This window comes from Pelophylax lessonae (genome assembly GCF_965119305.1).
Source record: "Pelophylax lessonae genome assembly, chromosome: 13".
Lineage (NCBI taxonomy): Eukaryota > Metazoa > Chordata > Amphibia > Anura > Ranidae > Pelophylax > Pelophylax lessonae.
This window is the reverse complement of record NC_138780.1, coordinates 97,548,588-97,562,060: the sequence shown is the minus strand read 5'-3', so window position 1 is coordinate 97,562,060 and position 13,473 is coordinate 97,548,588. Positions and strand designations below refer to the sequence as shown.

Sequence of the window (13,473 nt, the reverse complement as noted above, 5' to 3'; positions counted from 1 at the left end):
AATTATACTCGTAAACCAAGGTTCCACTGTACCGTACCCTTCTTCTGGGGAGGCCCTTGCACTACAAATTAGTTGTTACTTCTAAACCAGATTTTACATCCAAATTGTAATCTGTGGGGAGCGCTTAAAACATGATCAGGCATCGATATGAACCCACTAGAATGTATAGCTTGGAAATAAAGGGTGACTACCTTTTTTTAGGTGCTGAGATGCAGGCTCCGTACAGACAGCAAGTTACAATAGGATGTGTGCAGAAGCTTTCAGGCAGGGAATCTAGGAAGTTGTGAAAAGAGATGGCTAGCAGACAGGCTGCACTCACAACATGAAAGGAGATTTTGTCACGCAAACTTATATTGGGTCGGTCAAAAATGAATATTTTTTTTATGCATTACAGTGCTTTTATTATAAAATGAGTTTTTATACTATGAATATAAAACTACTTCAAAAATCATATGCTTACAAGTATGTTGCCAAATCTTTAACCGGTTGCCGACCGCCGCACGACTATATACTGCGGCGGTCAGCCCCGGCCAGGCAGAGTGACGTATCGGTACGTCACTCGCCTGTCAGTGACTTGCGAGCCTATCGCGGGCGGGCGCGCGCCCGCCGCGGCTCGTTCACAGGCAAGTCAGTGCGTGTGACCGGCGGACTCGATGTCCGCCAGTCACACTGCGATTGCTCCTGTGAAGGGAGAAAGACAGAGCAGCTTGTGTAAACAAGCTGCCTGTCAGTTCTCCCTGTGTAAAAGTGAAGATCTGTCCGTTCTACTATGTAGAACGGTTGATCTTTGCTTTTACACCAATAGGAATGTCCCTACACAGTTAGAATCACGCCCCTAGGACACACTTAACCCCTCCCTGTCCAATAAAGTTAACCCCTTCCCTGCCAGTGTCATTTTTGCAGTAACAGTGCATATGTATAGCACTGATTACTGCAGTAATGTCACTGGTAACCCCAAAAATGTCAGTCAAGGGTCCGATCTGTCCGCCGCAATGTCGCAGTACCGGAAAAAAAATCGCAGATCGCCGCCATTACGCGTTAAAAAAAAAAACACCAAAAATGACAAAAATCTTTCCCTTTGTTAGTAAACGCGATAACTTTTGCGCAAACCAATCAAAATACGCTTTTTGCGATTTTTTTTTTTTTTTACCAAACATAGGTAGCATAAAACAAATTGGCCGAAAAATGTTAAAAAATTTTGATTTTTACTTTTTTTTTTTTTGGGGAATTTCATATAAAAAAAATGTGAAAAATATTGTTATTTTTGCAAAATTTACGCTCTTTTTTTGTTTATAGCGCGTGATCAAAAAATCGCACAGGTGATCAAATACCACCAAAAGAAAGCTCTGTTTGTGGGAAAAAAAGGACGTCAAATTCGTTTAGGTACAGCGTCGCACGACCGCGCAATTGTCCGTTAAAGTCACGCAGTAAAAAATCGCAAAAAAACCCCTGGTCCTTTAGCAGCCAAATCCTCCGGGGCTTAAGTGGTTAAATAGTCAACGCACTTCCAAGGCAGGTCATGGGAGTTAAATTATTTTCGATAAATGCTTGCTTTAGGATGAGTGTTCATTGTTTCTCTTTTTTTGTATTTTGTTTTTGGAAGAAAGACATTTTACAAGGCTTTTGAATATAAATAAAATAACATTAATAATATCTTTGTATGTTGTAGCCTGCATGCTTTGTGGAAGAACTGAAAACTGCTTAGAGAAATATGGAGAGAAAAAGACCTATGCAGAGCATAACTTGACTTTGCACTATTACTGTTTGGTGAGTATAGAACACCTGGGTCGTTGCATCCCCTTCAGTAGTGAGCTGGAAGTCTAGTTTGTGAAATATTCCTTTTGTGAAGATGTACTCTAACAAATATTTTTTTCTCACTTATATTGCAATCATTTTACTGGAAATCCTTTTATACATCAGTGCAGCTGTTAATGGAACCATAGCCGTCCTTATTAAAAGTGGCGAGGAATACAAAAAACTACCCAATATAATATATAAATATGTAGCACCCTCCTAGTTGGATGCTAGGTTTAAAAGCATTATATTCTCCTTCTGCTTATCAATGGAGCCTGATCTATTAGGTTGCCTGTTGCATGTTCCCAGGTGTGATTCACTGGGTCTGAGGGAGTGTCCCCACTGTATCCAATAGGGGAGCCTGTTGGACAGTGGAGGAAACCCAGCCAGTGACACATTAACTTTTGTGAGAGTCCCAGTGGGAGGGCACTCTTGCAGCGCATCCTGGAATTGCTCATATAAGCTGAGGGGATGTGTGACAGGGTGTCTTTGGCTGGAAGCAGAGTCCCAGGAGGAGGCTGACGGCTGTCTCTCCTACTGCAGTGAGAGTAAAGTGGTCTTATGCGGTCGGCCTAGTGAACCAGGTGTGGAGCTGAGCTGCAGAGGATCCTGTAAAGCTGACAGTAGAGCTGCTGACAGAGTCTTCTGGGAAAAACGGTGTCCGTGAGTACCAGAGGACTTGCCAAAGGGTGTACCCAGGAAGGGTAACCACTTCAGTGAAGTTAGAGGATAAAGGGTCAGCTCACACAGTGTGTCGGAGTAATGGGGGTGCCATGTAAAGCCCTGAAGAGTAGGGAAAAGGGGGGTGCCAAGCAGGGCCCTGAAGAGTGATTCATAGTACAGTTCCCTTAATTTCTTCACTGTAGTGGCAAAGTGAAGCAGCGGCCTTGTCACGTTCAGCTATAGCCAGAAGTCCCAGAAATTGTGCATAGTTTATTCAGCTGGAGTATCCCACTCATCTCTTCTCCTATCCCAGTTCTCAAATAAAACAACAAAAACCAAATCCCCTGGACTGTTTTCTGACTTACCCAAGCATTTAGAATACATTGCATTGTCAAGTTGTTGCTATGGGTAACCCAGCGGAATCGGTAACCAGCAGCTTCCATGGGAGTAGTGAGATATATTATTATACCCAGTATAATGTGTGCAATCTCTGCATAATAATATAATAAAAATTCTAAGCCGATCTAATCTCAAGTCCCATGCATCCATCGAACCCTGTCTTAGTTGTGGCTTTTTTTATCACAGCCCAAGATATCATTTTTTTACTGGAGGGGTATAAGGGCTGGGTCTGGCAGAAGGTACTAGATTTGTGTAACATCAAACAAATTTTTACTTTTATATCAAGTGCAGAATGGTAGAACCTTTTCCAGATTTTAATTGCTGTCTGTGTCACCTTCTTGCATGACAGAAAGTGAGAGAAAATCTCCCCAACCACAGATAGCAGTAAAAATCTATGGCAAAATCCTTAAGCTACTGGTGAGAATTGCACCTGCACCATCCCCCCTCTCCAGCCCAGTGCTCCAGTGAGCACTGGAGGGGCAAAGTGGACCTGAGAACAGTGGTCACATCACTTTGTGCTCCGGCTTAGGGGGGACAGTTCTTCTGCATGGGGACAGCTGCAACATATAGGTGCAGCAATATAGGTGAGTACAAATGTTTTTCATCCACACTTCTCCTTCAATATTAATACACAATCCAAAAACTGTTGCAAGGTTTGTAATGATTCTGCGGCATTATCATTTTAAATGATAAAAAGGCACTCTTGCAGTGGCTCTGTCACTTTTATTTACACACAAACACCTATCCGCACAAGCTTTCTCCAGGCTGTAAGATCAGTTCCCTGATGCCTCTTCTTGAGGTTGGGATGTATTGGGGAATAAGGCTATGTTTTTGTTACATAAATAGGGGTGTAAAGCTAAACATGATCTAAAAAGCGAACCTTTTTTTTTTTTTTTTTTACATACATTTTTAGATATCAGAATTTTCTATGAGCTTCAAAAGTGTTATGGATGAATAATTTCTCTTGTATATTCCTTTCTGTAGTTGCTTTCCAGTGGTATTTGGCAGCGGGGTGAAGAGCATGAAGGTATATACGGCTTCTTGGTTAGTGACATTAAGAAAGAGCTGAACAGAGCCAAGAGATTGGTAAGCATAAGATTTCCTATTCTCTATGCATATTCCTATTAGCCTCTCCCTCTTGTAAAGAATACTGCACACTTTTATTTTTTTTTTTTCTCTCCCTTTTTAGAGATGCCGTGTATGTAAATTGGCAGGAGCTTCAATTGGCTGTGTGATTCCTCGGTGTAAACGCAGCTACCACTATCCTTGTGGCCTGGAAATGCAGTGTATATTCCAGTTTATGGATAGCTTCAGGTAAGCATTCCTTTATAATTGTTGCAGCAGAAAGCATAGCTGTGTTATGATGGTGTAAGTTAAGTTTGGGGGGGAGGGGGACTGACTTGACAGACTGGTATATTATGACCTGTAGACATCTACTCCAGTGTTCTTTTAAGCTACATTACTCTCCATAGCTTTGGTACTGTAGTTTTCTTTCAAGTATGTGAATGTGTTTGAAAAAATAAAGTAATGTATGCTTTCCTATCCTTTTATGTCTCATGGTTTTTAACTTACCAGCTTTTGATTGTCCCTTTTTGTGCAGTACAGGAATCGTTGTTCTTTACCACTTGTTGACCAGGCCATAACCGAATGATGGCTTCAGCACGGTTGTCTAGTTCTGGGAGGACATACTGTGATGTCCTCCCAAACTCATGCTTCCCACGCACCCCTGGAAGTGTCTGTGAGGACCCAGCACATCATGGATCAGGGTAAAGGGCCAATGACAGTGGATCTTTGCCACGTGATCACTCTGTTCAATGATGGAGTGATCACTTGCCAAGAACTCGGTGCATGTTGGGTTCAGCTCTCTCCTCTTGCCGCTTGGTACAATGTGTGAGGAGAGGAGGGAGCAAGTGCAGCAGCGGGAGTGGGCTGGATCTGAAGTGCCTACAGCACTGATCTATGCTTATCCTTGCCACTACAGTGCCTCACAAAAGTGCAATAGGTAGTCAAGAAATCAGATGTGTAATTAATGTTCCTAGCACACCTGACGGTGTTCTCTGCATGTTGGGCCTCTGTATGTGGCCAGGCTGTGTAAAAGTGTCACACATGGTATCGCCATACTCAGGAAGAGTAACAAAATGTATTTTAGGGTGTATTTTTTACTACGTACATGCTAGGTGTTAGAAATATCTTATAAATTTACAACTTTGTGTAACCCCCAAAAAAAGTGTTTTTTTAATTTTTTTTTTTTTTCTACATTTTCCAAAAACTTGTTGAAAAAAAAATGAAATGTTTAAAAGACTCATTATGCCTCCTAAATCATGTGTGGGGGTGTTTGCTTTCCAAAATGGGGTAATTTTTTGGGCGTTTTCATTGTCCTGGGGCTTTAGGAATGTAAATGTGTAATTTATGTCCCTAGATAACCTGACAGTGCTCCCTGACTCTTGGGCCTCTGTATGGCCAGGCTGTGAAAGTCTCACACGTGGTATATCCATACTCAGGAGGAGTAGCAGAATGTTTTTGGAGTTTAGCTGCGAGTATGGGTGGCACAGTGGTGTAGTGGTTAGCACTTTCACCTAGCAGCAAGAGGGTCGCTGGTTCGAATCCCAACCACGACCCTACCTGCCTGGAGTTTGCATGTTCTCCCTGTGCCTGCGTGGGTTTCCTCCGGGTACTCCGGTTTCCTCCCACACTCCAAAGACATGCTGGTAGGTTAATTGGATCCTGTATAAAAAAATTGGCCCTACTGTGTATGTATGTGAGTTAGGGACCTTAGATTGTAAGCTCCTTGAGGGCAGGGACTGATGTGAATGTACAATGTATATGTAAAGCGCTGCGTAAATTGACAGCGCTATATAAGTACCTGAAATAAATAAATAAATAAATATGCATATACCATGTGAAAGAAATAACCTGATTAATATAACAGTTTCATTTTGCAAAGAATTGTGGGAAAAAAATAGAACTTCAAAAAACGCACCATGGCTCTTACTAAATACCTTGGAATGTCTACTTTCCAAAAAGGGGTAATTTAGCGGGTATTTGTACTGTCCTTGCTTAACAAATGCTGGACTGGAAGGATTTGCCCCCTTAATGACCAGGTCATTTTTTGCGATTCGGCGCTGTTACTTTTAACAATTGCGCGGTTGTGGGACGCTGTACCTAAATAAAATTGATATCTTTTTTTTCCCACAAATTGAGTTTTCTTTTGGTGGTTTTTGATCACCTCTGCGATTATTTATTTTTTTGACGCTATAAACAAAAAAAGAGCGATTATTTCTGCAAAAAAAAAAAAAAAACAATATTTTTCACTTTCTCCTATATAACATTCCCTAAAAAAGAAAATTTTTAAATCCAACTTTTTTCATCCTCTTAGACAAGTTTGTTTTCTGCTACATATTTTTGGTAAATAAAATCCCAATAAGACCTGTTATCCTAAATAGGATGTTCACAGTTGCTCTGTTCATTTCAAAGAGAACAACGGTCTGCTGTGTTTACAACAGCAGATTGACGTTCTTTCTCAGCGGGGAGCGATCGCGGGTGCTCGACGGCAATCGCGGCAGCCGACCACAACTCATTTGGCATGTCATTTTTTTTGGGGGGGGGGCAGCGGGTACCTAGTTTTGACAGGTACCTGCTCCCACTTCTGCTCGGAGCGCCGCGGCACCCTGAACAGAAGTTCTCTCCCCCTCCCTCCCTGCAATCTTCTGGGACATGTCAGAGGTCCCAGAAGATTGCCGGCCAATCAAGACGCGCAGCGCAACTCACGCATGTGCAGTGCGTACCCGGCTGTGAAGCCGCAAACTGTCACAGCCGGGTGCCCACACCAGTGATGCCGGCGCTGCCGAGGCCAGAGGGAAGAGGATCGAGGCTTTAGGCGGCCGCATCGCTGGACCGTGGGACAGGTAAGTGAAAAGGCTGGAACTCCGCTTTAAAGGAATATTCAACATGTCTGAATCTAGAGTGTCAGGAGGGCTAGACTGTTTACAGGGTGAAAGCAGTGCAGAAGAACATATACTTAACAGCAGCCCTCCAAGGGGGTAGTGCTACACTAACTTTTTTTCTATTTTTTTTTTTTTTTTATATTTTCTGATCTCACACTTACCTGAGTGGTTAACTACGCTTTTTTAATGTATATTAAGGCTATGCTTTATCAACGTATATGCCACGTCATTTACAGTACGGTAAATCCTAGGAGCATTTTAATAATTGGTTAACATATTAACTTGTCTCCCTTTTGCATTTTACTGCAGATTTGTGCTTGATCATTTTAGTGCTGGGTCCATTTCTAAAAATTATTTTAGGGACCATTATTTTTTTTAGAGAATGATGGATTTTTTTTTTTTTATTATTTTGTACCAGAGAGTTTACAAAACATTAAACATTTTCAGGGCTAGGGCAGCTCAGATATTACTGTACCAAGACTGGAAGATTTTTCACCAGTTTTTTGCAACCCTTTTTTTTTTATTTTTTTTTTGTGTAGGTCATATTGCTGGGAGCATCGGCCAGTGCAAACTTTTCTACGAAGTGAACCCCATGAATCTTCAGCCTGCACAATTTGTTTGGAACCAGTGAACCATGTTCCTTCTTACCATGTCTTACGAGGACCTTGTTGCAAAACATCCTGGTTTCATAGAGAATGTGTGCAAGTATGTGCTTCATTCAGATTTTTTTTTTTTTTTTTTTTCATAATGCCCTTTGAAGTGTGAATTAAAACAAGGTTATGCAACCATTGTGCTTTTATGTAGATGCTTTATACACCTCTTAACAAGCTGATAAAAAAATAACACCTACACAAAGTATTGGGTGATGCAGTCCTAATTCTCTCCCTCCTTTAAAACAATGCAGATCATCTAATCTGCAGTCTCCAGAAGCTGAATATTACACTGTGCTGAATGATTGGATATGTGTCCATCCTTGCTATCCTGTTACTACATAGCAGTTGGGTATGAAGTAAAACCATTGCAACTCCTCCATTACAACCCTGTAAAAGGTTGATGATTATTTGTATCTTGCTTTGCATTGTGGATGGACTTTGCTGCACTGGGTATTTAGGTTGAAAGGCTAAAGGTTTTTTTTACATGTTATATGGATGAAGGTGTAAAAACCTTCTGCATGGAGCTCCCAAAGTGCGGCTTGGGAGCGAGCCCGCACAAGTGCCCTCATAGCAAGCTGCTATGGGGGCATTCAGCAGGGGGGGAGGAGCCAGGAGTGCTTGCAGGGGACCTGAGAAAAGAAGGATCAGGGCTGTTCTGTGCAAAACCACTGCACAGAGCAGGTTAGTGTGACATGTTTATTTTAAATATTTTTTTTTTTTAAGTTTTTACAATCCCTTTAAAGCTAGCATAACCTAAAGGCTTCCAGAGACTTACACAATTCTTTGCTCCTAAATAGATATAAGCTATAAATCCCTTGAAATGGAGAGCTCTACTTTTCAATCCTGTGCTCCACGATCCTGAGCCTACACTTAACAGTGATTATTTGTGATGCTTGCTCTTTGAAGGTGACATGGGATGCGCTTCGGGTTCAGATTGACCAGAAGTTAAACCAGAGCCCAGGCTGTTACCTAAACTGGAAAACCAAAATAACTAGATTTGGCCGGTTCACCCGCACACCTGAACTTCTGGCTGCTGCAGCCAAAAGTCATCCTTTTTTTATTTATTTATTTTATTTCTATCTCCTTTTTGCTGGAGTACGTTCTTAAGGCGTGCCACTTCATGTGCAGACTTTGGGCTTCCCCCAAGCATGTTAATTAAAGCAATTGTGTAGGTTTGTTTTATTTATTTTTATTTTCTCTTTCATCCTCCGACAGTCGCAGCCTCCTCTAAGTCATCACTATTGGGTATTGACTTCCGCTCCGCAGGAGTAGCTAGGCATAAGACTTAGTCAAAAGAACAAAAGCATTTGCATAGACACACCCATGGGGGCTGTCCCACTGGTCAATACCCCCCTGCAGTGAACACTCCCAACTCAGTTTGTTTCTGCCTAGCGTCAGGAATAGTTAGGCTTTCCCTGTGCTGGGGCTACAGTCTCAGTCTTTCTAATCTTCTTCTTTTTTTTTTTTTTTTTATTTGATTTTCTTTTAAAAATGTCAGTTTTTTTCTTGTTCTACTAGCTGTTTCTTTTGTCAGCTTTAGTTTTTAGTCGACTCTTCGGATGAAGATGGATTCATGCGGAGCTGGGAATCGGACTGACCGCCCTGGTTCTCCAGGGCAGAGGGTCAGAGGGACCCCCAGCCCGCCATCGAGCGTTCAGCCATGGTTCGTCCTGGCATTATGAACGCTCGCAGCAGGGATGAAGCTGTGAGGTGGCTACCTCACTGGACACATCTGCGATACTGCAGTGTAATGTCCTTGGCTAAACGGCATTCCCTGTCAGATGAGGACAGCGGCTTTCTGTTCTGAGAGGCACCCCACGCCATCTGGTACAGGCAAGTACTTCTTTGTGGGGCCTCTGTCTGGGGTGGCAGTCCTGTGTTGCTGTGTGTTCCCCATGTCTGTGCCGGTGTGGGGCTCCCTGTTGCGATCCCTGCGGGGGTCTTTTTTGTACATGCGCTGCGGTGCTGTGTATATTTGGGGGGGCCCCTTCCCCTGTGTCACTTCGGTGTGTGTTTGGGGATGCAGACGATGTGTGTGTGTGTGGCGGCCGCTGCGGGGAAAAAACGCGCGGTCCGCCATCTTTACTTTGGGCAAGCATGTTTGGCTTCACTGTGGGCTGATTTACATGCTGTGTTGGTGCCATCTTGCGTGCGGCAGAAAGAATCGTTCCATGCAGATGTTCGGCAGGCCATTTTACCGGAGCCTCCCATTCAGTTCTATGGGCAGCCATTTTCCCTGGGTTATTTGCAGCTTATAGTTCAGCCTCTCATGACCTCCCTTCCTTTTCCTCTGAAGCAGCGATCAATGTGGTAACACTCTGTGGGGCTCTGCAGACTGTCTCCGCTGTCACTGTACATATAGCGGTGGGCTGCACACTTCGCAGCGGTTTTAAAGGGCCAGTGCCTTTTTATTGCACTGTTATTTTTACCTTGGGCAATGGACTCTCAGGACAGCAAATTCCCTACAGATCTGGTGGGGGAACCCAGTCCTGCTGTGGCCCCTGTTATGCCTGATTTAGCCGCTGTAGTGGCGTCTTTAGTGTCCAAAATGGAGGTGCTGATGGCTGAACGTGCTGCTAGGAAAAGGCCCAGATTATCTATATCCTCTGATTCAGATGGTGATGTGGCTGCTGCGGCGGGCGTGCCCTTTTCAGGGTCTCACTCATCCCTGGACCCTCTGGGGTCTGAGGGGGTTGATGTTTCTCCCCCGTGGTCGTCTGAGGAACGCGCAACTATGGACGAGTTGATTTCCTCTGTGAAAGAGACGCTACACTTGGAGGATGAGCCCAGTCCTCCAGGCATTGTGTCCTCTTTTGGTACACGCAGGACCCGCAAGTCGGCGCAGGTTTTTCCCTGCCCCGCTGAGTTTCATTACACTGTGAATGAACTGTGGCGCACTTTAAAACGTCCATTCATGGTACCTAGTCGGTTTAAGATGCTTTTATCCCTTTGCACCGGCTACAGAATTGCGATTGTGTGTGCCTCCACAGGTGGATCACACTGTGGCTGTGTTGAACAAGGCTACCTTGATTCCTACTGAGGAGACCCTGGTTTTTTGGGATCCCACGGACAGGAGGTTGGAGTCTCTTGCCCGCCATTCCTACGCGGTGGCGGGTTCCTTGCTCAAACCTGTTTTCGCGTCCGTTCTGGTGGTGGCTCAAGCGGTGGCTGATTGGACAAAGGTGCTTAGGCGCAACCTCGTGTCGGATTCTGCCCCGCCTGCCACGTTGGCCATGGTGGACCAAATTCACCAAGGAGTCATGTATTTGTGCGATGCGGCCTTGAATGAGGCCCCTTTAGTCGCATGCCTATCTAGTGTTGCGGTGCTTAACCGTCGCTTGATCTGGCTGAAGAGCTGGTCAGCTGACCAGACGTCACGGAAAACAGTTGCTGATTTTCCCTATGCAGGTTCTCGCCTTTTTGGCGAGGCGTTGGAGACCTTGGTAAAAGGCGTCACGGGGGGTAGGAGCACCATGCTGCCCCAGAACCCGAAGAAGAAGTCCTTTCGTGGCAAACGGGGTTCCACCTCTCGACCCAATCAGGGGTCCTTTCGTGCCTTTCGGAATCGAACCAAGGGCAAGCCCTTCAAGGGCCAAGGTAGCCAGAAGAAGCCCTGGGCGGGCAAGCAGAAGTCCGGCAATGCCGGTTCGGCGGGTCAATCCGCCTCTGCCTGAAGGGGCGCCCTCACCCGTTTCAGGGGTGGGGGGACGTTTTGCGCCAACCTTGGCTGCTCCGAATTCCGGACAGGTGGGTTCAGGAAATCATTCGATCAGGATACAAGATCGAATTCCTTTCACGGGCAGCGGACAGATTTTTTTCCCTAAAATCTTCATTTGCCTCCAGGGCGCCTGCTGGATCTGCATCAAGCGGTGCAGGACCTCCTTGCCCAGGGGGTGATTGTCCCGGTGCCTCATCGGGACAGGTTTCGGGGGTTTTATTCAAATCTGTTCACTGTGCGCTGAAAGGAGGTACGTCCTATTCTGGACCTGAAGGCGCTGAACCGCTTTGTGCGCGTTCGGAAGTTCCGTATGGAATCTCTCCGTTCGGTGGTGGCCTCCCTGAGTCCAGGAGAATTCCTGGCCTCTATAGACCTGAAGGATGCCTTCGGTTCACTATCGCGGAGGACCACTATCAGTTTGTGGTGTTACCTTTTGGTCTCGCTTCGGCTTCAAGGGTCTTTACCAAAGTGCTGGCGCCTGTTCTGGGCCTGCTACGGGCACAGGGCATTGCGGTCTTGGGGTATCTGGACGATCTCCTCCTAAGATCTAGTGTCAGCCAGGATCTACTGCACGATCTGTCCACCACGGTACAGACGCTCCAGGAGTTCGGATGGACCATCAACGTACCAAAGTCTACCTTGTCTCCATCGGTTCGTCTTCCCTATTTGGGAATGATCCTGGACTCTGCTCAGGCAAAGGTGTTCTTGCCGGAGGACAAGCTCCGGACCTTGCAGGACGAGATCAGGTCCCTCAGGGACAAACCATCTTCGTCACTCAGAACCTGTATGCGGTGCCTGGGGTTGATGGTATCGGCCTTCGAGGCGATACCTTTTGCTCAGTTTCACAAGCGGTCTCTTCAAGCGGAGATTCTGGCCAGGTGGGACAGACTGCCTCAGTCCCTGGATCTGGGTGTCTCAGTGAGTCGCCGGACCAGAATGGATCTTCTGTGGTGGTTCCAGTCCCCGGCGGTGTCGGAAGGCAAGTCCTTCCGTCCGTTGCTGTGGACAGTGATTACCACGGATGCCAGCCTGTCGGGCTGGGGTGGGGTCCTGGGCAACCTGTCTGCCCAGGACACTTGGTCGGGAGAGGAATCCTCCCTTCCGATCAATGTGTTGGAATTGAGAACGATCAAGCTCTGTCTCTTCCAGTGGTCGGATCGACTTCGGGGCCGTCCTGTTCGGGTACAGACGGACAATGCTACCACGGTGGCTTACATCAACCACCAAGGGGGCACCAGGAGTGCCCGGGCGGCCCGGGAGGTGACCTGACATTCTGTCTTGGGCCGAGACTCATGTTCCGGCGATTTCAGCAGTTCGCATCACGGGTGTGGAGAATTGGCAGGCCGACTATCTGAGCCGCCAGACCCTGGACCAGGGGGAATGGTCCCTACACCCGGAGGTCTTCCAGATGCTGTGTGCGAAGTGGGGATCCCCGGACGTGGATCTGTTCGCATCTCGGCTAAACCACAAGGTGGAAAGGTTCGTGGCAAGGACGCGCGATCCTCTGTCAGACGCCTCGGACGCGTTGGTGGCCCCATGGCATCAGTATCGTCTGATGTATGCCTTTCCTCCGATTCAGTTATTGTCCAGGTTCCTTCGCAGGTTAGCCTCGGAACCACGCTTGGTGATTCTGATAACGCCGGACTGGCCGCGCCGGTCCTGGTACGCCGCCGTTGTTCACCTGGCAGTGACGCCTCCTTGGCGGCTGCCACTGCGGGAAGATCTACTGTCTCAGGGACCGATCTTCCATCCTGCTTTACAGTCGCTGGCTTTAACAGCCTGGCTGTTGAGACCCAGGTCCTGAGAGACGGGGGTCTCGCCCCTGAGGTCGTTCCTACTCTAATCAAGGCTAGGAAAACCTCATCCGGTAAAATCTATTACCGTACCTGGAAGGCTTATTTCGCCTGGTGTGAGTCCAGGGGGTTCTCCCCTCGCTCGTGCCCCGTGTCGAGAGTGTTAGCTTTCCTCCAGACTGGTGTGGACCAGCGCCTGGCGCTGGCCACGATTAAGGGCCAGGTGTCTGCACTGGCTATTCTTTTCCAACGCCTTGTGGCGTCTCATTCCTTGATTCGCTCCTTCATTCAAGGTGTGCGACATTTGGCTCCTCCTAGGAGGGAGCCTTTACCTCCACGGGACTTGAACTTGGTTCTGTCCGTGTTACAGCGTGCTCCCTTTGAAAACATCCGGGAGATATCGTTGCCTCTGCTGTCTAAGAAGGTGGCCTTTTTAGTGGCGATCACTTGCGGCTCGCAGAGTGTCGGAGCTGGCGGCGTGGTCTTGCCGCTCTCCCTACTTGGTGATC

The 13,473-nt window shown here is 46.5% G+C and overlaps 1 protein-coding gene across 2 annotated transcripts in view; it reads left to right on the top strand.

Moving 5' to 3' along the window:
* Positions 1–13,473, top strand: part of G2E3 (G2/M-phase specific E3 ubiquitin protein ligase) — an 82,658-nt gene that overhangs the window by 22,314 nt on the left and 46,871 nt on the right. For both annotated transcript variants that reach the window (XM_082275201.1, XM_082275202.1), the window contains exons 3-6: positions 1,670–1,767; positions 3,841–3,942; positions 4,046–4,170; positions 7,340–7,505. In XM_082275201.1, coding sequence (XP_082131327.1) covers positions 1,670–1,767; positions 3,841–3,942; positions 4,046–4,170; positions 7,340–7,505 — 491 coding nt within the window. The remainder of the gene's footprint in view (positions 1–1,669; positions 1,768–3,840; positions 3,943–4,045; positions 4,171–7,339; positions 7,506–13,473) is intronic.